The following is a 24,448-nucleotide window of genomic DNA, read 5'->3' as shown; positions in this document are numbered from 1 at the left end:
CACGGAGCTCCCGTGCTGTGCTCTGTAGTAACGCCAGCGGCCAACCCACACGGAGAGTGACTGACAAGGGGCACTGGTTCCGCCTCATTAAAACAAACGCGCAAATAGCAATTAATCGCGCCCGTCAAAATCATTGCATTCATTTTAATTATCGCGGCAATTAATCGATTTATTGCTTATCGCGGCAGGCCTAGGCATGAGAGTGCAATTGTTTGTTCATGAGCACAGTAGGTGCTGGAGATAAGAGATATATCATTATGGCTAGAGCGAGACGCGATTGGCCAGTATGATAATATAACTTGTGTTTTCTGTATTAATCCTTTTTACATATCTGTAGATACTACTGTATACCTATATCATTCTGTACATATCCCTTACCTACTCTTACTACTGTAGTTACGCTGCTGGCCAGTATGACTACTACCATAGTGTCTTTATACGTGTATCACTGTACATATTAATACTACAACTCTGTACATACATCTGATTAGCACTATACTCAGTAGTAGTATTCATTTATATATTTTATACCCAGTTTAATCACCTGTACATTACTATTGCACTTTACTGTTACATTTGCACTCTGGTTGGATGCCAAACTTATTTGTGTTGTACTGTACTGTGCTGTATGATGCCAATACATTTGAATCTAATCTAATCTAAAACAATGAAAAGTCATGGGGAAAAAGACATTGCAGAAATTATTTGTCTGCCCAAAAGAAACCACGTCTTTTTTAAGCATAAATTACCCTGTAATGTGAAGTGTCAGCTCATCACTCACCTATGAAAGGAAATGATGATGGGAGGCTGAGGTACATGCCGTTACTATACATGGTGAAGGTCACGGCGAAGTACATGGCCAGACTGCCCACCACAAAGATTGTGTTCACCGCCGTCCAGTAGGACATTTCCAGAGCCAGCTGAGGAGAGAAAGAGAAGGCCATTTTCAAAGTATTATGAGTAATGTTTTGTAAAGTATTATGGGTAATGTTTTATAAAGTCATGTTTTGTAATGTAATATTATATAAGGGTAGGCTGAGGCTTCAGACTACACCTTTATCTTGATACAATGCCTTAGTATTATTTACTGTATGTCTGTATAATAACTATGTCCAATTTGTTATTGTTGAACGCATCATTGTACTTTATATGCCAAAGTAGGCTGGCTGTCCTTGTCTGCTCGTAGGCTTCTCCATTGGTATACCTTTATTTATAAAGCACTTATTGGTCTGTTACCTTTATACCTCTCACTATCTCTGATAATCTATTTTACAGCTTGCGATCTCAGGATTATCTTTATGCCTCAGTCCCCAGAACTTGCACTGAGGGCTTTCATGTACTCTGCTCCTTCTACTTGGAACGGACTCCAGAAAACTCTGAAGCTGCAGGCCCTCGTCACCTTGCCTGATTTTAAACTTTAAAGTTCATGTCAGAGACCTTGCAACGTCTGAATTGGGAGTTTGCAAATGCATTAATACATAATGCTGATGCTACATGTTACTAATGTTAAGGACATAGTGGTTCTTGCTTTTTTTTATCCTTTTATCTGTCTGTGTTTTGTCCTTTATTGCTGCCATTTTGGTCAGGTCTTGCTCATAAAAGAGATCCTTGATCTCAAGCATTTTACCTGGTTAAATAAAGGTTTAATAATAATAATAAAATATTAGTGTATAAAGAGAATAAAACTAAACTAAACACAATGGTTGAATGAAAGAAAGGCTCCCGGCACCTGGATATAGACGGCGATGAGGAGGCACGTCTGAGCGAGGAGGGCGAAAGACTGGTAGTCAGTGATGTCCTTCCCGTCATCCCTCACCGTGTCGTACATGGCGAAGTAGGGGATGAAGAAGAGCACCATGGAGCTGTAGCAGCTGTGGAGGGCACACTTGAAGAAGGAGGTCTTGCTGAAGTACAGGTTGAGCTGCCCTGGGACATAGAGCTTAGGGTGCTGGAAACTCCACACGTCATTCACATCCTGAACAGCAGAGGGCAGCAGACACAGAACAGTGGTCACACGTCATTCACATCCTGAACAGCAGAGGGCAGCAGACACAGAAAAGTGGTCATGCATCATTCACATCCTGAACAGCAGAGGGCAGCAGACACAGGACAGTGGTCACACATCATTCACATCCTGAACAGCAGAGGGCAGCAGACACAAGAACAGTGGTCACGTCAGATCTGTCCTCGCCAAAGTCGCCATAATACGTTTGCAATCAATTTTCAGTGTACGCTATGTGAAAGAGGTTTGTATGGATATAAAATTGTAAAACATGTGAAGACCTCACACTTCATGTTACCGGCACGTTTCAGCCATTTTAAAGAAAAAGAAAAGCTTAAACCTAAGTGGCATGTATTTTAGTTACAATACTTGAATATTGCTTATGTTCGGCAGCTGTGTGAAATTATGTTGGTGTGTCAAAATATATATGTTTGATCACTGTGTGTGTGTTTTACAGTAACTTGTAATCAGATTACTGTCCACTGTTTCTCTCTCTCTCTCTCTCTCTCTCTCTCTCTCTCTCTCTCTCTCTCTCTCTTACCTGATCAAACAGGCTCATGCCCAGCACAGGGAGTGCTGTGTACACCAGGTTATATAGAGTAATGAACCACTCATCGTACACCGTCTGCCAAGGAAAGTGAAGGGAAAGTCAGGACTAATTAAAACATTTGGGACAATTAAAATGTCTCACATTCAACTGTATCTACAGAATGTTTTCTCCAACATAATTTCCATCACTGTTTCTCCCTCAGCTCAGGGAGAAACACACACACGCACGCACACACACACACACACACACACACACACACACACACACACACACACACACACACACACACACACACAGAGCACTCCCCTCTCTCTCTCACCTGGGCGGAGAAGCCGCAGAAGAAGGCATACCAGAAGTGGACGAAGGTGAAAGTGAAGTTCTTGTAGAAGAAGTAGCGCAGGAACTTGCACATGCGCAGGTAGGACCAGCGGCCGTGTACCAGCAGGAGGCGCTGCAGGAAGCGGAACTGGGCGAAGGAGTAGTCGCTGGACAGCACCGCCTGCATGCCCTCCTGGCCCGAGATGCCCACGCCGATGTGGGCGGCTGGACAGAGAGGGGGGAGAGAGGAGGGAGAGAGGAGGGAGAGAGGGGGGAGAGAGGAGGGAGAGAGGGGAGAGAGAGGAGGGGGAGAGAGGAGACAGAGAGGAGGGGGAGAGAGGAGGGAGAGAGGGGAGAGATAGTGGGAGAGAGGAGACAGAGAGGAGGGGGAGAGGGGAGGGAGAGAGGGGAGAGAGAGGAGGGGGAGAGAGGGGGGAGAGAGGAGACAGAGAGGAGGGGGAGAGAGGAGGGAGAGAGGGGAGAGATAGTGGGAGAGAGAGGGAAAGGAGAAGAGGATTTTATATTTTTACATGTTTTTATTAGGGCTGTGACTTTATCGTATTAATTGCGATTAATTAACTACAGAAAGAACTAAAAGTAAAAAAATAAATGTATGCATTTAATCGCTTGAGGATTTTTCTTTATTGTGTAAGAATGTTACCTTTCAAAGGAGACCAGACTCATGCATGTCCTATAAGTATAAAGTATAATAAATAAATAAAACTGTTCTGGAATGTACTTGAAAGTACTGCGTTTTACTTTTACCTCGAAAGTGCTTGAGTTTACAAAAGGTAAATATATATATATATATATATATATATATATATATTATTCCTAAAATTGCTGCACTTTGTTAAAAATGTCATTGATCTGTTGGTCTGTGTAGTAGCTAATACAGGATTTTGCTGCTTAAACGTCAGTGATGTCAGTTTTTATGAATGAACGTTGTATGGTCCGTTTTGTGTTTGTTTTATGTTAGGACTACGGGTGGAAATTAGCCCTGTGCTATTCCCGGCATATTTACGTCCTTATCATGCTGTGATGTTATGCATACACTCATGTAAATGATGTTCATTAATTTGCATTGTCCTTAATAAACAATTTTTTTTTTAATGTATAATGTATATTCATTGATTTACTCGTATACCAAATCCATTTGAATTGAAAATGTTAGCTTTTCGCATCAAATATTGATATGCGATTAAAATGTGAGTAATTTCAATTAGGCCTAATTAACTATAAAGTCTCGAATAAATTCAATACATTTTTTTTATCGAGTCCCACCACCAGTTTTTATATAAAATATATATATTTTATGTCAGAAATGAATGGGGGTTTATTTTTCATGGTGATCAGTTATGTTCTTTTATGATTTGATTGGTTGAGAAATAATAGGGTATTTAATTAAAATGTATAGTAATTAAAAGAGCAGACGCTGCTTGTCATCGGGTACAAGTGTTAGTTGCTAACAATACAATGTTATGCTAATAATGCCGCTAACGATAAACCAGCACTTATATATATTTACTTAAGTATATATACTTGTACTTAGATCTTTAAAAAAAATAAGTTTAATAGGCTTTAAATTTCAAATCACTTCAGAGTCCATACTCATTGGGTCAAATAGTGGCAGAAAATCCAGGTTAGTACACCTGTATTAAGTAAGCTCGCTAGGTCGAAGCAAGTGGAGTTTGTGAAACGTAATTTTGGGAGGAGAGCTTCCATTAGTCAAGTCAAGTCAAGAGTTTTATTTGTCACGGCATACAAGTATACAATGAAATGCGGGTGGTCTTGCCCGCAATGATGTGCAATACAGTGGTACAACATATAATAGAATCCAATAAAAACAACATTGTGCAATAAACAGGTAACAGGTAACATGGTGGGACATCTCGGTATCTGTACATAGTTATTTACAGGGCATATAGGACATGCTAGGTAGCTTTGGTAGTGCAATACACTGTTACTGTTGTTACCATAAGTGTGGGCCTGCTCATGTTAAAGTGGCTGCTAGTGTGTGAGCGTGCACAGCGTGCATGTCGTGTGTGTGCTTGTGTGTGGATAGATCAGTGTTCTGTGGCACTCAGTGTTCATTGTTCAAGGCTCTGATGGCCTGGGGGAAGAAGCTGAGCCTAAGCCTCTCTGTCCTAGTAGCTGGGGTTCGCAGGCGTCTGCCTGACCTCAGCAGCTGGAACAGGCTGTTATTGGGGTGGTGGGGGTCTTTCATTATTCTGCAGGCTCTGGATTTGCACCTCTTGTTGTATAGAACCTGCAGGGGAGGTAGTGCAATACCCGTGGTACGCTCGGCTGAGTGCACCACTCTCTGTAGGGCCTTCTTGTCCTGTGCCGTGCTGTTTCCATACCAGGCAGTGATGTTTCCGGTCAAGATGCTCTCTACAGCTCCTGAGTAGAAGGACTGGAGTATCTTCCCCGATACTCTGAACTTCCTTAACTGTCTCAGGTGGTAGAGGCGCTGCTTCGCCTTTTTTACGACTGTGTCTATGTGTGTTGACCATGTCAGATCCTCTGAGATGTGGACCCCCAGGTACTTAAAGCTGCTCACCCTGTCCACGGTAGCCCCGTTTATCATCAGTGGTGTGTGTGTCTCCTGCTGTCCTCTCCTATAATCCACGATCAGCTCCTTGGTTTTACCAATGTTCAGGAGCAGGCTGTTGTCCTGGCACCAGCGTTCCAGTACCTCAACCTCCTCCCGGTAGGCCTTCTCGTCGTTGTCCGAGATCAGCCCCACCACCACCGTGTCGTCGGCGAACTTCACTATGGAATTGGAGCTGAACTTGGCCACACAGTCGTGTGTGTAGAGTGAGTACAGCAGGGGGCTCAGAACACAGCCCTGGGGGGACCCGATGCTCAGGGTGATGGTGTTGGAGGTCTGACCCCCCACCCTGACCGCCTGGGGTCTTTCACTCAGAAAGTCCAGTACCCAGGCGCTCAGGGCGGAGCTCAGACCCAGCTCGATCAGCTTGTCCACCAGTCTGGTGGGGACTATGGTGTTGAACGCTGAGCTGTAGTCAATGAACAACAGTCTCACATAGTCCCCCTTCTGGTGGTCTAGGTGAGAGAGGGTGCTGTGCAGTACCTGGGAGACCGCGTCGTCAGTGGACCTGTTTGTCCTGTATGCAAATTGCATAGGGTCCATATCGCTGGGGAGGGAGGCACAAATGTGGTCCTTGACCAGCCTCTCGAAACATTTCATGACCACAGAGGTGAGTGCCACCGGTCTGTAGTCATTGAGACATGTTGGGGAGGGTTTCTTCGGTACAGGGATGATGGTAGACATCTTGAAGCAGGCAGGGACCACTGACTCCGCCAGGGATTGATTAAATATGGCGGTGAACACCGGGGCTAGCTGGTTGGCACAGGACTTAAGTATGCGTCCTGTTATACCATCTGGGCCTGCCGCTTTCCTGGTGTTCACCTGCATAAATGCTCTTCTCACACTGTGTTCCGACAACGAGAGAGCGTCCCCGCCCCCCCGCGGTTGCCCCCCCCCCCCACAACAGCCGGCGCGCCAGTGACGTCACTAGCCGGAGAGCTAGCAGCGCCACTGTCTACACCAAACCGAGCGTAGAAAGAGTTGAGTTTGTCCGCGAGAGAGGCGTCGTCGCTCCCCATTGAGGGGGCGCTGACTTTGTAGTCAGTTATTGTCTTCAGTCCCCGCCATAATCCTCTTGTGTCGTTTTGTGCCATTTGTGTCTCCAGTTTATCAGGCCATTTGTGTCTCCAGTTTATCAGCATATGTCCTCTTAGCAAGTTTAACAGCCTTGCGCAGAGTGTAGACTGAAGCCTTATACTCCTCCATGTTTCCTGACTCTCTGCCCAGGTTGTAAGCGGTGGTGCGAGAGTTCAGAGCTGCTCTAATAGTACTGTCCACCCACGGTTTCTGGTTTGGGAAAACCTGCACCTTTTTCGTGGGGACAATACTATCAGCTATTGTTGTTATATATAGTCAGCACGCATTCCTGGTGAACTCCCATGGAGTCAATCAATTTACAATCACACCCAGCTGATATCAATAAGCACTAACCGGTTATTCCAATCACACCCAGCTGACATCAATAAGCACTAACCGGTTATTACAATCACACCCAGCTGACATCAATAAGCACTAACCGGTTATTACAATCACACCCAGCTGACATCAATAAGCACCAGAGGTGCGTTGCTCATGGGACGGGGTTGCACGGCGTGCAACCAGTCTGTGAGCAGAAGCACGCACGTGCACACAGGAATGTGCTGCACTCGACTGATGCCCCAACTCGCTAAGTATTACTTTGCATAACAATAGGGCCGGTCGTCAGGTGTGTTCAAATACGTTATCAGATACACAAAAACTTGTGAATGAAATGTGTTACATTCCATTCGTAGAGGCAAAGCCACTGTCTTTAGTCTGTGTATGCGAGGGAACATTTATGCGCATGCGCGGAGCGCGCGCACGCGCCCGGGAGCGCGCAAGCATGTGGCGTCATTAAAACATAGTGCAACCAGTCGTCCCATGAGCAACGCATGCCTGATAAGCACTAACCGGTTATTACAATCACACCCAGCTGACATCAATAAGCCCTAACCGGTTATTACAATCACACCCAGCTGACATCAATAAGCACTAACCGGTTATTACAATCACACCCAGCTGACATCAATAAGCACTAACCGGTTATTACAATCACACCCAGCTGACATCAATAAGCCCTAACCGGTTATTACAATCACACCCAGCTGACATCAATAAGCACTAACCGGTTATTACAATCACACCCAGCTGACATCAATAAGCCCTAACCGGTTATTACAATCACACCCAGCTGACATCAATAAGCCCTAACCGGTTATTACAATCACACCCAGCTGACATCAATAAGCACTAACCGGTTATTACAATCACACCCAGCTGACATCAATAAGCACTAACCGGTTATTACAATCACACCCAGCTGACATCAATAAGCCCTAACCGGTTATTACAATCACACCCAGCTGACATCAATAAGCACTAACCGGTTATTACAATCACACCCAGCTGAAGCCAATAAGCGTTTTCAGTTTTCAGCCTGACCTTCTCCAAACTTGCTTTAGAACGGGTGTCACGCACAAACACGGTCCGAGACCAGTGCTGAGAACCTCTGAGAGGGAATGTTTCACACGGTTGAGGACAAACATCTCCCAGTAGGAGGCATCCTGCCCTACTTTGGCCCCACAGGGAGATGATGCCTCCGCTTCAGGGACATTCTTGTCTTGGTCAACTGGCAGAGGGCAGACGTCTCAGAAGTGTTCTGTTCAATCTCAGCCTGCCGGCTGAGGGCAGATATCTCTCTGTTATGGATATTCTGCTCAACCTCCATCCAATGACCGAGGGCAGACATCCTGCGTCGCATTCAGGCCAAAGATTGAAAGACGATCATTGAAAGCTGATTTCTAAACTGCATGACGTTCTTTTGAGAACCCTCTGCATTAGCAAGGAGTTAGTCTCGCGTAGCCATACCCCTCTTCACACTACGTTAGGGCAGTGCCAGTGCTGGAGAGAGGTCTGGCTGAACCTACCATCATTCTGCTATAGGGGGGAAAACACTCTGGCTCTTTGCATTTCTTTAAACCAATCACAATCACCCTGTGCGGCACCAAGCCCAGGATACAGCGACAGTGTCGTGAGCAAGGGGAGGAGAATCCAGACGTAGATAATAGTCGGCCAATGGATCATAGCCATAGTGTATATCCTGTGAGTCAGACTAGCAAGGAGTTAGATGTCTACTACCAGCACCTTCCTGCTGGTTTACCTTTGATCATGCTGACGTCATTGGCCCCGTCTCCTATGGCCAAGGTGACGACCTGCTTGTTCTTCTTCACCAGCTCCACCACCTGGGCTTTCTGCAGAGGGGTCACCCGGCAGCAGATCACCGCCTTGCACATGCAGGCCGCCCGCAGGAACTCCAGCTCCATGCCGCTCTCCAGGGCGTACGCCTGCGGGAGGAGGGAGGGAGGGAGGGAGGGAGGGAGGGAGCAGACACCATGGATGATGTTTAACCTAATCCTGTTGCCGTCGCCGTACGGGATCTCCAAAAAGGAACTTGTCAGGCATCAAGAAAAACAACTGTTCAAGTCAAAAGTTTTCTTGTGTATCGTTGAAATTCTACAGTGGGTTTTAAATACGTTTTTCCATAATGAAAGACCACGTTATAAAACCTTCAAATAGACTGCAAATGGTTAAAGAAACACGCCAACATTTGGGTAAATTAGCTTACCAGAGAGAGACAAGAAGATAGATACCAGTTTCCTCTCTGTGCGTTCAGTAGAAAGCTATCTGGCTGCATGTTAGCCTAGCTTAGCACAATGAATGGAAGTGGACAGTGCTGGTTAGCTGCTTCCATTCATTGTGCTAAGCTAGGCTAATGTGCAGCCAGATAGCTTTCTACTGAACGCACAGAGAGGAAACTGGTATCTATCTTCTTGTCTCTCTATGGAGAAGACGGTAAGCTAATTTACCCAAATGTTGGCATGTTCTGGACAGCATTCATATAGTGTTTTTATCCAAAGTGCTTTATAACTGGAAGGCCAAATCGAACCAGGAACCTTCCGATTACCAGACTACCAATCTACCTCCTGAGCCACTGGCGCCACCCACTCAAATGGATCGGCAACAGTAGAAGTAGGAGGTTTTTCAACCGACACTGTATGTTGTTGTTCCTTACCAGACTGTGTCCGTTGATCACCAGGCCGTACTCCCCGTTCGCCACCTCGTCACTGGTCACTTCCGGCAGGAAGACAGAGTCATCTGCTATGTCTGGTTTCATGGTGGTCCAGGCGTTCCTGAAGCATGTGGCGAGACAAACCCATCAGGCATCTTCTCATCTACTCAGTGACATTTGTCTCTCAACATCCGTCTACTTCGTTCATGTCTACCCTCTGAGTCGTTCATGTTTATTTTTTTTACCTTTTATTCTTTTTTATCCTTTTATCTCTTTTGCCATCCTATTTTTAAATGAGGTATTGACCTATTCATTGTCATGCTGCACCGGTACAACAAGGTTATTTCCCCTTAGGGGCAATACAAGTTTTATTATCTTATCTTATCTGTAGACGTTAAACATCCAGCTTATTAAAATCATCACTTTGAATCCCCAGATTTACATTTACCATTTAGCCGACGCTTTTATCCAAAGCGACTTACAAGTTCTGTACAACAAGTCAGCAGGAAAAGTACAACTCTGACAGCTTAGGGTGAGTACCGTAGTATTGTTCGTCAAACAGTGTTGAACTTGAGTGCTACAGTCTTGTAGTAGTATACTTCTATACTTCTAGTAGTAGGTAGTAATATAGTCAAGGTAGATTCCTTAGTAGCAAAGTGCATAATACAGTAGTATAAGACAAAGGTTAGTAGTTTTTCTTTTATGAAGGCAGACTGGGGTACATGTGAAAATTCAACTATGACATCACTTCCTCTGACCTCAGCTCCTGCCGGACGTCGTCAGGTGTGTTGGCCGAAACGATGAACACCTCGTCCATCTCCTCCCGCAGCATGTTGCAGGAGTAGGCGATGTTTTCTGCCGTCTCTATCACACATGGGATTACAGGCATGTAAACGACAAACCTCAAAGACTGAACAATTTGATAATTCTAAGATACCTAGGTATTATTCTGTGAAGGACTTTATCAATATACACTGGAGATTGACAGGGAAGATGGGAGAGGGAGTAACATACAACATAGAGGTCCTCAACTGGACTAAAAAATTATCTTTGTGTAAATTGTTGTGCACCAGTAGAATATGATATCAGTGTATAAGTGGGTTCTTATTAGAGGCCAAACCTTGCTTGTCACCAGTCAACACCCAGATCTTTATGTCGGCCTTGGAGAGCTGCTCGATGGTCTGAGGCACCCCGTCTTGTAGCTTGTCTTCTATGGCTGTAGCCCCTAGCAACTGGTCACACATACACGCACAGACACACATACATACACACACAGAGCAAAATCAGACAAATCCTGGACAAAGAAAAATATAATTCCATATAGTCCATGCTTGCTATACTTTACACTCCAAGTGAAGCACTTGAGTTTGGCACTGACCAATACCGCTCACTGTTGACCACCAGAAGTGTATCCTTTACTGGCCTTGTTGTACACAATTGTAAGTCATTTGGATAAAAGCGTCCACTAAATAATTAAATGTAAATGATTAACATGTTGTAAAAGTGACTTGAAAATTAACCTGTAAAACGACATACTGAAAATGTACCTACAACGACATACTGAAATGAACCTGTAACTAGATACTGAAATTAACCTGTAACGACATACTGAAATGAACCTGTAACGACATACTGAAATGAACCTGTAACTAGATACTGAAATGAACCTGTAACGACATACTGAAATGAACCTGTAACTAGATACTGAAATGAACCTGTAACGACATACTGAAATTAACCTGTAACGACATACTGAATATTAACCTGTAACGACATACTGAATATTAACCTGTAACGACATACTGAAAATTTACCTGTAACGACATACTGAATATTAACCTGTAACGACATACTGAATATTAACCTGTAACAACATACTGAAATTAACCTGTAATGACATACTGAAATTAACCTGTAACGACATACTGAAATTAACCTGTAACGACATACTGAAATTAACCTGTAACGACATACTGAAATTAACCTGTAACGACATACTGAAATTAACCTGTAATGAACCTGTAACGACATACTGAAAATTAACCTGTAACGACATACTGAAATTAACCTGTAACAACATATTGAATATTAACCTGTAACGACATACTGAATATTAACCTGTAACGACATACTGAATATTAACCTGTAACAACATACTGAAATGAACCTGTAACGACATACTGAGATGAACCTGTAACGACATACTGAGATTAACCTGAATCTGTAACAACATACTGTACTGAAATGAACCTGAACCTGTAACGACATACTGAGATGAACCTGTAACGACATACTGAGATGAACCAGAAGGACAGAGAACATGTCCATTCAGCTTAATCTTCAGTGCTCATCTTTCTCTTGGTTCTTCCTACCAGCAGGTCTTTCTCGATCTCCTCATAGAGCTGGTCTAGTTTGATGTCCCGGTCGTCGAGGGCTGTGCTGGCCTCCTGGTGGCGCTGTTTCCACTGGCTGAAGTACTCCTCGTCAAGATCCTTATAGGCCAACGCCAGGGTGCGCAGGCCCTCCCCTGCAAACTCCTACCAACACACACAGACAGACAGACAGACAGACAGACACAGTATATAGATCATGAACTAGCACAAGACACACATACAGTATAAACACACATGGAGAATGATACATACAACCATAGACGCCTGCGCAATAGAGCACGCGGAGCGGGTGCTCTACGACTATTGAACATGGGGGGGCAAACGCTGGTTTTGCTCCCCCACTTTTTGATCATATGAAAAATATGATATACCCCCCCCCCCCCATATATAAATCTAACCATAACTAAGTAATTTCAATCAAATTAATAATACGCAATGACACTTAATAGCAAGTTTTTAAGTTTCCAAAGATTGTGTGACCCCCCACTTTAATGGTTTGATCCAGTGCCCACAGGCCACGGTTCGTCGGCATGACGTATACGACATGTTGGGGGAGGCGGCTTTTTCGAAAGCCCTTGAAAAATTCAGGCTGGATATTGGATAACATTGTGACTGGATTATTCTTCGGCGTTTACATCAAAATGGAGCAAATCATCATGTAAGTCGAACACTGTGACTGTATACTAAATGCGCAAACAGATTGAAACTGAATATTTCTCGTATGGTGAGCCTCGGCGCTGCTGCGCTGCACAGAGTGAATCCAGAGATACGGGATGGTGCGCAGGCGCTGTGATCACCCAACGGCGGAAATAATGCCGCTTTGAGCAGTTTATAAAAAAATATTTAAAATATTTATTAGCAACGCCGAGCTTTCAAACCATCCCGTATCTCTGTGCGAACCCCTCGTGCAACTGTGAGCACCTTTGTAATGTCTCTGTGATACTTGTATAACGAACGGTTCGGCCAGAACCAGTCCTTCATGGTAAATCTAGGTTGGTTTCCCATTGAGGAGCAAGTGACTGTGGATTCACTCGGTGCAGCACAGTCACGAAAGGGGACCCTGATGTAAACAAGACAAACGTCTTTCTCTGGTCTGCATCGCCTTAACAATTGTGTGTATTGAGCCGTACTGTATTGTACCCATTCTGCAATCTGTTAAATAAAGTTTTCATTCATTCATTCAGCCGCCGCGCTCACTGGGGCTATTGATAGCGTCAATTAGTTGTTGTTGTTGTTGGTACTGCGCTGCGGATGTGAACGGGGCCGGAGGGGCTTTGGGAGGATGGGAAAGTTTTTTTTTTTTTTTTGATCCACTTTTTCTCCCATTTTTTCTATATTTTTCTCCCATCCCAATTTCGTATCATCCAATTCAACCCTCCCCTGTCACGAACGCTGTTTCTTGCCTCCCACAAGCCGGCTGCAATGTGGACTAAGTCATACATAGCACAAGTCCCCTCCGGTACTTGAGGTAACAGCAGTCGCATCTTTTCACCTGCGCAGCTCGATCTATCAGTGTCGAGGAGTAACGCGTGGGAGGCTCACGCTGCCCCCGACACTTCCTGATTCTACTGCGCAGGCGCACCAACCGACTTGTAGGAGTCGCTTGTTCACAACGTTCGATCCCCACCCTTCAGTTTTCCCTCCCCGTAATACGGCCAATGTGTATTACTGCGGACGACCAGCCAAACTGAAAAACAATGTGGAGAGCTGGATTCGAACACGCGAATCCTAGCGTCTCCACACTGGTGGCGAGTGCCTTAGACCACTACACCACCTAGCCGCCCACGGAGGATGGGAAAGTTATTATTATTATTATTATTATAATAGTAATTGGCTATCATACGTGCCTAGCTAGCGTTAGCTAAAAGAGCCCTCGCAGTGAAGTTATTATTATTATAGCTATCATACTGCAATATAAACTGAGTTTTATAGTGAAAAGAGCAGCTTTATTTTGGTCAAGATTGAAGGCTCTATATTGCAGGAAATTGCACATACAGGTGTTCATTAAATGTTAAAAAATCTGCCGTGGAGGGGGTCGTGCCGGACCCCCTCCAAACCACCCCTTGCAAAAAAAATAAAAAGGTAAAAAAAAAGGTAAAAAAAAAAAGAATACAAAAAAATCTTGCACCCCCACTTTCAACTATAACTAGGCGGCCATGCATACAACTGTACATGCATGTTACTTCCAGACCTGGGGAAAACAGCAGTTAAATACATATTTGTATAATTAAAACGTACAAGGTTATCTTGCAATTAATGAGGCAAACCAAGTACACCACAATTCTCTCATACTCACACTCACACACTCACACACTCACACACTACTCACATTGAGGTGTTCTGTGGTGACATCCATCAACTTGCTACAGGACTGGTGCAGTCTGTCATAGACCATGGTGTCGGCCCCTTTACAGTAGAGGGACAGCTTCCCTTCTGGGCTGCGCACTGTATGCACACACACACACACGCACGCACGCACGCACGCACGCACGCACGCACGCACGCACGCACACACACACACACACACACACACACACACACACACACACACACACACACACACACACACACACACACACACACACACACACACACACACACACACACACACACACACACACACACACACACACACACACACACACACACACACACACACACACACACACACACACACACACACACACACACACACACACACACAATAATCATATGCGGTCCAAAAGAGCTATCCCACAGGAAATGCTGATGATGCTAAGCAGGAACCATTAAGTCCAGTAACGTTGTTTCCAGTGGGTCGTTTACCTATGACGGACATCCTCTTGCGGACGTTGTTAAAGTCGAGGATGGCCAGGAGCTCGTAGCTGCGCTGCTCTCCCATCTCTACTATAGTCACGCTGTCCGGCGTACGGGAACGGAAAACGAAGCCGAAGTTCCTAGCCGCCGTTACCAACGCACCTTCATCTGGAGACTGGGCCAGGTAGAGGAGCTCACCTAGGGCACCATGACATGACATGACATAATGTAAAAAAAACACACGACGTAACACATTACAAAGGCATACCACAGGGTTCAAACCTGGGGCCAGTCTTATTTACTATTTATATTAATGATATAGTCTCTTTATTGAGAGGTTGTCAGGTTCATCTCAATGCAGATGACACTATTGTCTATTGTGTTGCTAACTCTGTACAATTAGCCATTGAAAATGTACAACTCTCATTTAATACTTTGTAGGATGAGCCTGTTAATCTTGGTTAAACTGGTACTGCAAAGTGCATGCTGTTCTCTAGAGCAGGGGTTCCCAAACTTTTCAGGCCGGGACCCAGAAAATAAGGCGTCAGAGAGCTGCGGCCCAATGCACATCGTCAGGCTTTTTGTTTCTTTCTTTTTTTGCCAGATGACCAATTTTTTAAGCCAAATATCACTTCAATCTTCAAAGTTAGTTCAAGTTAGTTATTCATTTATATGCGCTATTTATGAGAGGGCTAACTTGTTGCAAAATAATAATGATAATAATAATAGCCTCATTAAAATACTATTGTTGCTTCGGTTGTTTTCAGCGTTTTATGTGCATAATCTGTTATTTAGTTTGAAATGTTCGTTGAAATAAGTAGATTTTTCGTTTTTGTTTATTTATTAAGTTAATATAAAACCATATAGTCACATTTTAGAATACAATATAATAGAATTTTAGAATACAACTAGAAACACTGTCCTGGCCTGCTTCTAAGTTCAGTGGCCTGACAAAAAAAAACAAAAAAAGAAAACGTTTTTTTTTTTCCTTTTTTTTTTTTTTTTTTTTTTGGAAATCATCTCACGGCCCTCCCGTGGCTGCTCGCGGCCCACCTTTGGGTCGCGACCCCGACTTTGGGAACCACTGCTCTAGAGCCAAAGGTAATGTCTGTGATCATTTGCATATATCCACTGTGAATGAGTCTATTATTGAGAGAGTTAAAGAATACAAATATGTTGACATCTGGCTTGATGAGAAATGCCATGTAGATAATCTTGCAAGTAAACGGTGACAGAAGATTGGCTTTTTGTACAGAAACTAAATCTATTTACTTATGCTAAACAGAAGGAGGATCTCTGAAGCTGTTTTGGTTTATGAAGACATAGTTTATAGACATGCGGATGCTTCCACTCTAAAGCCTCTGGACTCTGGTGATAAACCTAAGGGCAGAATGATATACAGTGACAGTTATAGTAGCCATCATTGTCTCCTGTATGATAAAGTTGGGTGGTCCTCTCTGGCAGAGAGACGTGACTTGCACTGGCATTTGTTTCTGTATGAAGCCATTATTGACCCTACATCACTTCATTACTGGACTGGAACTATGGACCTTATCACACTCACTCTGGTGATTGGCTTACACTTAAAGGGGAACTATCTTATAAATGGCCTTTTTGAGTGTTTAGCATTGTTTCCTAGCTATGTGAACTTATATTAATATGATCTATGTCTCAAAATTCTCATATTGGCGCATTCTTCCAATTCTCCTCTCACAATATTCACCCTCACTGAACTGAGTCATTTGAAATGTGCTGATCTGTGATGTCAGAGAGACACCGCTGCATGTTAATGTTCAGGCGGCGACGCCGCTGCACAGTGGTTTAGGAGCCCAGGCTGCATGTTAATGTTCAGGTGAACCAGAACACAGTGGTTTAGGAGCCCAGGCTGCATGTTAATGTTCAGGTGAACCAGAACACACAGTGGTTTAGGAGCCCAGGCTGCATGTTAATGTTCAGGTGAACCAGAACACACAGTGGTTTAGGAGCCCAGGCTGCATGTTAATGTTCAGGTGAACCAGAACACACAGTGGTTTAGGAGCCCAGGCTGCATGTTAATGTTCAGGTGAACCAGAACACACAGTGGTTTAGGAGCCCAGGCTGCATGTTAATGTTCAGGTGAACCAGAACACACAGTGGTTTAGGAGCCCAGGCTGCATGTTAATGTTCAGGTGAACCAGAACACAGTGGTTTAGGAGCCCAGGCTGCATGTTAATGTTCAGGGGGGCCGTATAGCTCAGTGGTTTAGGAGCCCAGGCTGCATGTTAATGTTCAGGGGGGCCGTATAGCTCAGTGGTTTAGGAGCCCAGGCTGCATGTTAATGTTCAGGGGGGCCGTATAGCTCAGTGGTTTAGGAGCCCAGGCTGCATGTTAATGTTCAGGGGGGCCGTATAGCTCAGTGGTTTAGGAGCCCAGGCTGCATGTTAATGTTCAGGGGGGCCGTATAGCTCAGTGGTTTAGGAGCCCAGGCTGCATGTTAATGTTCAGGGGGGCCGTATAGCTCAGTGGTTTAGGAGCCCAGGCTGCATGTTAATGTTCAGGGGGGCCGTATAGCTCAGTGGTTTAGGAGCCCAGGCTGCATGTTAATGTTCAGGGGGGCCGTATAGCTCAGTGGTTTAGGAGCCCAGGCTGCATGTTAATGTTCAGGGGGGCCGTATAGCTCAGTGGTTTAGGAGCCCAGGCTGCATGTTAATGTTCAGGGGGGCCGTATAGCTCAGTGGTTTAGGAGCCCAGGCTGCATGTTAATGTTCAGGGGGGCCGTATAGCACAGTGGTTTAGGAGCCCAGGCTGCATGTTAATGTTCAGGGGGGCCGTATAGCACAGTGGTTTAGGAGCCCAGGCTGCATGTTAATGTTCAGGGGGGCCGTATAGCACAGTGGTTTAGGAGCCCAGGCTGCATGTTAATGTTCAGGCCGTATAGCTCAGTGGTTTAGGAGCCCAGGCTGCATGTTAATGTTCAGGTGAACCAGAACACTCAGTGGTTTAGGAGCCCAGGCTGCATGTTAATGTTCAGGTGAACCAGAACACTCAGTGGTTTAGGAGCCCAGGCTGCATGTTAATGTTCAGGTGAACCAGAACACAGTGGTTTAGGAGCCCAGGCTGCATGTTAATGTTCAGGGGGGCCGTATAGCGCAGTGGTTTAGGAGCCCAGGCTGCATGTTAATGTTCAGGGGGGCCGTATAGCTCAGTGGTTTAGGAGCCCAGGCTGCATGTTAATGTTCAGGTGAACCAGAACACTCAGTGGTTTAGGAGCCCAGGCTCAAAACGGCTCGAGATCTTGAGGTAGAAAAATGCTGTTTTTGAGGACTTGATTAGAAATACAAAACAATGAATAAAAAAAATATATATATTACAGAGGTGTTCCATAGACTCACAGGAATTGTGTAAAAGTGCCCAAATAGTGAAAGAAATAGTAAAATAGTTCCCCTTTAAGGTCCCCAGAGTTTGCACTGAATTATGAAAATCTGCCTTTAACTTCTGTGCCCCTGACATGTGAAATGTTTTGCAAAGCACTTTAAAATGCAATACTTTAGCATCCTTTGTTCAGTTTAAATCTATAATAGCAAACCATTTCACCTCAGTCTGTAATTGTTTTAATTCATTTATTATTTAATTGATTGACTTTTCTGTTTCTATATTGTTTTTGTATTATGTAATGTACCTCCCGACATCAACGTAAATGAGAGCTTGCTCTCAATGATGTTTTGAGATTAAATAATTTTTTAATGAATTATGATTATGAAAAGGAATGTCATTCTTAATTATTCATTAAGGTCGCTTTAAAAGCACTTGTGGTGTAGAATCAGCCATTAACAATATGCTCTCTTTCTTTTCTGTATTCTCTATTTTATATAATTTACAGACCTTATGTTGCCATAATAATGTGTAGGCCTACATGTTGTGAGTAACCTGGCAGGCCTGGCCCTGTTCCTCGTACCTGGCTGACTGAGTAACCTGGCAGGCCTGGCCCTGTTCCTCGTACCTGGCTGACTGAGTAACCTGGCAGGCCTGGCCCTGTTCCTCGTACCTGGCTGACTGAGTAACCTGGCAGGCCTGGCCCTGTTCCTCGTACCTGGCTAACTGAGTAACCTGGCAGGCCTGGCCCTGTTCCTCGTACCTGGCTAACTGAGTAACCTGGCAGGCCTGGCCCTGTTCCTCGTACCTGGCTAACTGAGTAACCTGGCAGGCCTGGCCCTGTTCCTCGTACCTGGCTAACTGAGTAACCTGGCAGGCCTGGCCCTGTTCCTCGTACCTGGCTGACTGAGTAACCTGGCAGGCCTGGCCCTGTTCCTCGTACCTGGCTAACTGAGTAACCTGGCAGGCCTGGCCCTGTTCCTCGTACCTGGCTAACTGAGTAACCTGGCAGGCCTGGCCCTGTTCCTCGTACCTGGCTAACTGAGTAACCTGGCAGGCCTGGCCCTGTTCCTCGTACCTGGCTAACTGAGTAACCTGGCAGGCCTGGCCCTGTTCCTCGTACCTGGCTAACGGAGTTAGCCGGATCATTTTCAGGATAGCTTGACTTAGGCCAGACATTTCCATTCCCCGACGTCGGATTTTCTAAGTCGCTATGGCAACAGATCCAAAAGTTTGAACCTGGTCGAGGGCAGGGTTTAGTTCAGTTAGCTGGATAAACTGCATGGCCACGCCCTCGCAAAGAAATCCCAGCTCGCTTCCTGAAATAATGATCACAGTCTAGATCCCATTATACCATTCTGAATGATGTTTTTGTGCTTCGTTCTTCTAGAGGGGGCTTTTGAAATGTAAAATAATAGACCTAAAATGGATAAATTTACTTTGTCCTAAATAATGCACGTTATATATACGGCGCTCGCGAGGTGCGATATACACATTATGTGGTTATTTTAATAACGTCGGGGAGCATTGCAAATGTGAATCCTGCGGGGATGTTTTTAATGAATGAAACCTATCGCTCATTTGGCTCTGATTCCTTTCATATTCTCCGCTGTGGATGTTTAACGGAGCGCTTGGATTTTGTTTCATTCAAGCATAAATTGAACTGTCCTTATGCGTGGATTGTGGATATGAATATGAGGAATCTGAATCTGTGGATTGTTGAATTGCATCACTGTCACTCACACGTTATTGTGATATTGTAACTGGGTTTAAAATGTCTGATGAGATGCGCTGTTTTACGGATTTGATGACGTGACGTGATAAAATGAATGAGCAATTGCAAGCCTTTGACGTTTTGTAGGATGAATTTGAGAAAATGCATTTATCTGTTCAAGCACTGTTATCTGATTATGAACAAGAGGGTGATGAACATGACTGGTATAAACCAAAGGTTAATCAATTCAATGCATGTATGGATGATATGTCCGAAACAGATTAAAACATGATTAATAGTGAAACTGTATATATAGCCTCCAACTCCCTCTCTGACACGTTATTTCGGGAGTCGCGCCTTGAAAACTTTGGGAACCATGTATTTACAGTATATAGTAGGCTACATGATACCTTTTTTTTTGATCCACTTTTTTCTCCCATTTTTCCATATTTTCTCCCATCCCAATTTCGTATCATCCAATTCAACCCTCCCCTGTCACGAACGCTGTTTCTTGCCTCCCACAAGCCGGCTGCAATGTGGACTAAGTCATACATAGCACAAGTCCCCTCCGGTACTTGAGGTAACAGCAGTCGCATCTTTTCACCTGCGCAGCTCGATCTCTCAGTGTCGAGGAATAACGCGTGGGAGGCTCACGCTGCCCCCGACACTTCCTGATTCTACTGCGCAGGCGCACCAACCGACTTGTAGGAGTCGCTTGTTCACAACGTTCGATCCCCACCCTTCAGTTTTCCCTCCCCGTAATACGGCCAATGTGTATTACTGCGGACGACCAGCCAAACTGAAAAACAATGTGGAGAGCTGGATTCGAACACGCGAATCCTAGCGTCTCCACACTGGTGGCGAGTGCCTTGCCCACTACACCACCTAGCCGCCCGTAGGCTACATGATACCTAAGCACATTATACTTACTTATTACTTATACTACTTATTCTGAAAGAGTTTAACTAATTATTTTCGCTAGCAAGATCTCATTCGATTATTCATTCTATTAAGCCTACTGCCAGCACATTTAAAGAAATATAATCTGATTGATTGGGTAATAAGGGATTTAAAATTAGCCTATAGATTATGCATTTAACTTGTCGGCGAGGCTATTGAGCCGTACTGTATTGTACCCATTCTGCAATCTGTTAATAAAGTTTTAAATCAATCAATCAATCAATGCCGTTAGAAAATCAGGATTTCTGCGATCGACACCTGCTGTCTTTTCAGGTGAGGCGGCCGCGCGCAATTATCCTGGTTATCAAGTCTGGTTCGAATGAACGAGACTGAATCAGCGTTTGAGGAACAGGGAAATCCCGGATTCAAACATCGGGTTAATTGAATCTGGATAATGGGACTTTTGATCGACTTAGTTGAACCAGGTACGGGGAATAGGGCCCTGGGTGTCTCTCTCTCTCTCACTCTCTCTTCACATACAAACAGGCTCGCAAGTCACAACAACACCATCCTGTTCTGTTCCACCCAGTAGGGTAACGTACACCTACTATGAAAAGTTGTCCACTGTCCGTTTACGAACCCCCCAATAATTCTATTTCAACAGCTGTGACTAATCTCTTAAATCATCACAAGTATTAATATTTCACTTTTGAAGCAAATTAAAAAGAAAATGTTATTCTCTCCTTTCCTGGAGACAGGCTGATTTACTGGAGTCTCCAGGTAAAACCTGTATGGTTGGCAACCCCATAGTATTGGATTAGGTAGCTTTTTGCCTCTTTGATGCGCACGCTACACTGAGTCTGACGTGGACGAGAAACCTGGGCTACATCTGGGCTCCTTATGAGCCGCTCACACTTGTGCCTGTTCTGTCATCCTTCTCCCATCCTCCCACTCCCATCGCTCACCCTCCTTCTTCTCTTCTGCCATGACGGTATGGCAGAGAGCCAGCAGTCTGAAGAAGGCATGCACCTCCAGAATCTCCAGCTTCACGGCCTCCACCAGGGCGTGGTCGTGGAAAATGAACCGGGGATCAGCCAGCGGGTTGAAGGAGAAGTCCACCGTCTCAGTGTTCTAGAATGACAGATGGGGACACAGATAGACATTTACATTTACATATTGCCTATTTAGATTTTGTCATTTAGCTGAAGCTTTTATCCAAAGCGACTTACAAGTTCTGTACGACAAGTCAGCAGGAAGGTTAGGGTACAACTCTTTCAGCTGAGTAACAATGTCATCAAACAGTGTTGAAACTTGAGTGCTGAGTGCATAGTAGTAGTAACATATTAGTATAGTGGGTAGTAATATAGGCAAGGAAGATTATTTAGTGGAAGAGTGCATGATAGTAGAAGACAGTAAGAAGGTTAGCTTTCTTTTTTTTCTTAATTTCAGATATTGATTGAAGTGTGTTTTTAGTCGACCGCAAAAGATTGGTCGGGTTTTGGCTGTCCTAGCTGTGGTGGGAAGTCCGTTCCACCATTGTGGAGCAAGGAACGAGAATAGGCGGCGAAGCAACTCTGTTTTGCTTAGACATACGGCCAAGTGCCCAACTACATGTTAGCCCAAGGAGACTTTGCAGTATCTTAAATGTATATTTTGCCAACAGGTCTAAACTGGAATTTAAATATCATATGAGTGTAAGAACTTGCTCAAATAACTTAAGTACCCACAAAACCAGTGCCCCATTCACCGTCTACGGAGCAGCTCCAGAATCGACATCCGGGTGTCATTCCAGGGTTCTCTCTCTGATTTCTAGCTTCAGGAGAGTGTGGTGCATGTTCACAAATATTGACTGACCTGTCCTGGGGGACGGGAATAACGTGTGAATTCTAAAAATGGGTGCCACACCCCTTTAATGAGGCACCAGGTTGACATCATGGTCAGAGCTCAACTCACCTCAGTGATTTCCAGTCTCTGGCCAGTGTAGTCGAGAACCTCCCCTGGAGGAGAGGGACAAAACCAGTGTCAGGATCAGACATGCAGAATTCACTGGTTCGCAGACCTCTCATGCATGCAGACCTAACGTTGCCCATATTGGGATATTAGGTAAACGCATTCCTCCACTGCATAGGCTGTTTCAAGTTGTGCCCCTTTAATTCAACTGAATAACCAATCACATGCTAACAGACAAACAGGTTCACAGACAGAGGGTCAACACAAGGGAGAACGCCATATTTGCAGGCTGGTGTTTAAATTTTTTATTAAGGTTTAATTTATCATTACTGAGGTAAATGTGATAATATACCGTGATAAATATTTCAGGTCATACCGCCCAGCCGTAGTGCAAAGATGTACAGTATTGTAACTGAGTGGATTTCAACCTGGGATCATAGGATTCACAGGTGGCCTCACTAACCAGCTAAGCTAAAGGGTCAGACCCGTTAGCAGGTGCTGGTTGACTGTGATCGACTCCTCAGTAGTTTACAGTCGTTCTCCCCCCCGAAGAAGTGCTTCCTCGTATGTTCTTTCATCCATGCACGCACTTTCCCGGGGTTAAGGCACTGAGATTCCACCCCCATTGCTATGTAAAGATGGATACAGATTCACAGGGCAGTGAGATCCCACCACTGCCACCAATGTAACCGAGTGGATTTGAACCTGGGACCATAGGATATTAGGATAAGCTAACCAACTGAGCTAAAGGGTCAGACCCGTTAGTAGGTGCTGGGTGACTGCGACTGACTCCTCAGTAGTTTACAGTATCAACAACTTACAAAGTTCCATAGTAGATAAGTAAAAGGCAGAGTGATAATAATCATCTCACCGTAGGATTTGCCATTGATTGTGCACTTGTTGAAGATCATGATGTTCTGAGTGAGCGTCCCCGTCTTGTCGCTGAAGATGTACTTAATCTGGCCCAGCTCCTCGTTGAGCGTGGTGGTACGAGCCTCGGCGGGGGTGTCGCTGCGCTCGTGGTACATCTTCCTGTCCCAGTCAATGTAGAAGCTGTTCCCCAGTCGAATGAACTCCACACTGTCAGAAGCAGTGAAGAGAGGAGTAGTGCTAGGAATCACATATCATGTCATCCAGAGAGCATGGGGAAGCACGGCATGATATCTCCTATATCCTTTTACTGTTTGAAAACAATGATGACGTTTGTGGGATGCACATGCAATTTGGTGTCGGAAGTCTCCGGGGCCAGCCTTTGGTTGAAACCACACGAAGTCCAGCGGCCTGTCCTCCAGAATTCCCCTGGAGTCTCTCACCAAAACATGCACACTACGGTTTGGTTTCAGAAGCAGCTTTGCCGACTAGATGGCGTTGATGGAAAAAAAACGTCTATAATCTAAATCAGAAAGACCCACATTTGAGGTTTTAGAAGAGTTGTATGAAATATACTGTAGATATTATGTCAATGTAGGGGACAGGTCAACCTCCCCTGCCTTTCTCATTCTTGGCGTTTCCTGTTCAACTTATTAAAGCACAGGAAAACATAATGAAAAGTTACTGAATGAAATTGTACGGCTTCCTGACTCCACTTAGTCTGGATAAAAGATCGGATCAGCAATGTTGATTAACTTCTCCTTCAAAAAGGAGGAGAATACTCATTGTGTATTTGACAAAGCTAGAAGTGATTACATCAGCTGTCAGGACGGAATCCATTCACCAGCGCCATGGACGCACGCTGATCAAAGAAGCCATGAATGAATTACATTTATATAGTGC

General features: G+C 44.6%; 1 protein-coding gene across 3 annotated transcripts in view; it reads right to left on the bottom strand.

Annotated features, from left to right (window-relative positions):
• Window positions 1-24,448, bottom strand: part of atp8b5a (ATPase phospholipid transporting 8B5a) — a 190,888-nt gene that overhangs the window by 8,511 nt on the left and 157,929 nt on the right. For 2 of the 3 annotated variants that reach the window (XM_084309315.1, XM_084309316.1), the window contains exons 13-26: window positions 23,547-23,755; window positions 22,679-22,722; window positions 21,691-21,856; window positions 14,770-14,958; window positions 14,294-14,409; window positions 11,944-12,108; window positions 10,692-10,803; window positions 10,330-10,435; window positions 9,575-9,692; window positions 8,663-8,846; window positions 2,872-3,095; window positions 2,544-2,627; window positions 1,730-1,975; window positions 782-920 (exon numbers count right to left, since the gene is read on the bottom strand). In XM_084309315.1, coding sequence (XP_084165441.1) covers window positions 782-920; window positions 1,730-1,975; window positions 2,544-2,627; window positions 2,872-3,095; window positions 8,663-8,846; window positions 9,575-9,692; window positions 10,330-10,435; window positions 10,692-10,803; window positions 11,944-12,108; window positions 14,294-14,409; window positions 14,770-14,958; window positions 21,691-21,856; window positions 22,679-22,722; window positions 23,547-23,755 — 2,102 coding nt within the window. Of the gene's footprint in view, window positions 1-781; window positions 921-1,729; window positions 1,976-2,543; window positions 2,628-2,871; window positions 3,096-8,662; window positions 8,847-9,574; window positions 9,693-10,329; window positions 10,436-10,691; window positions 10,804-11,943; window positions 12,109-14,293; window positions 14,410-14,769; window positions 14,959-21,690; window positions 21,857-22,678; window positions 22,723-23,546; window positions 23,756-24,448 lie in introns of those variants that run through there. The other variant, XR_014619436.1, reaches the window with a different exon arrangement.

This window comes from Notolepis coatsorum (assembly GCF_963971535.1).
Source record: "Notolepis coatsorum genome assembly, chromosome: 2".
Taxonomy (NCBI): Eukaryota; Metazoa; Chordata; class Actinopteri; order Aulopiformes; family Paralepididae; genus Notolepis; species Notolepis coatsorum.
This window is presented reverse-complemented; position numbering and strand designations above follow the sequence as displayed.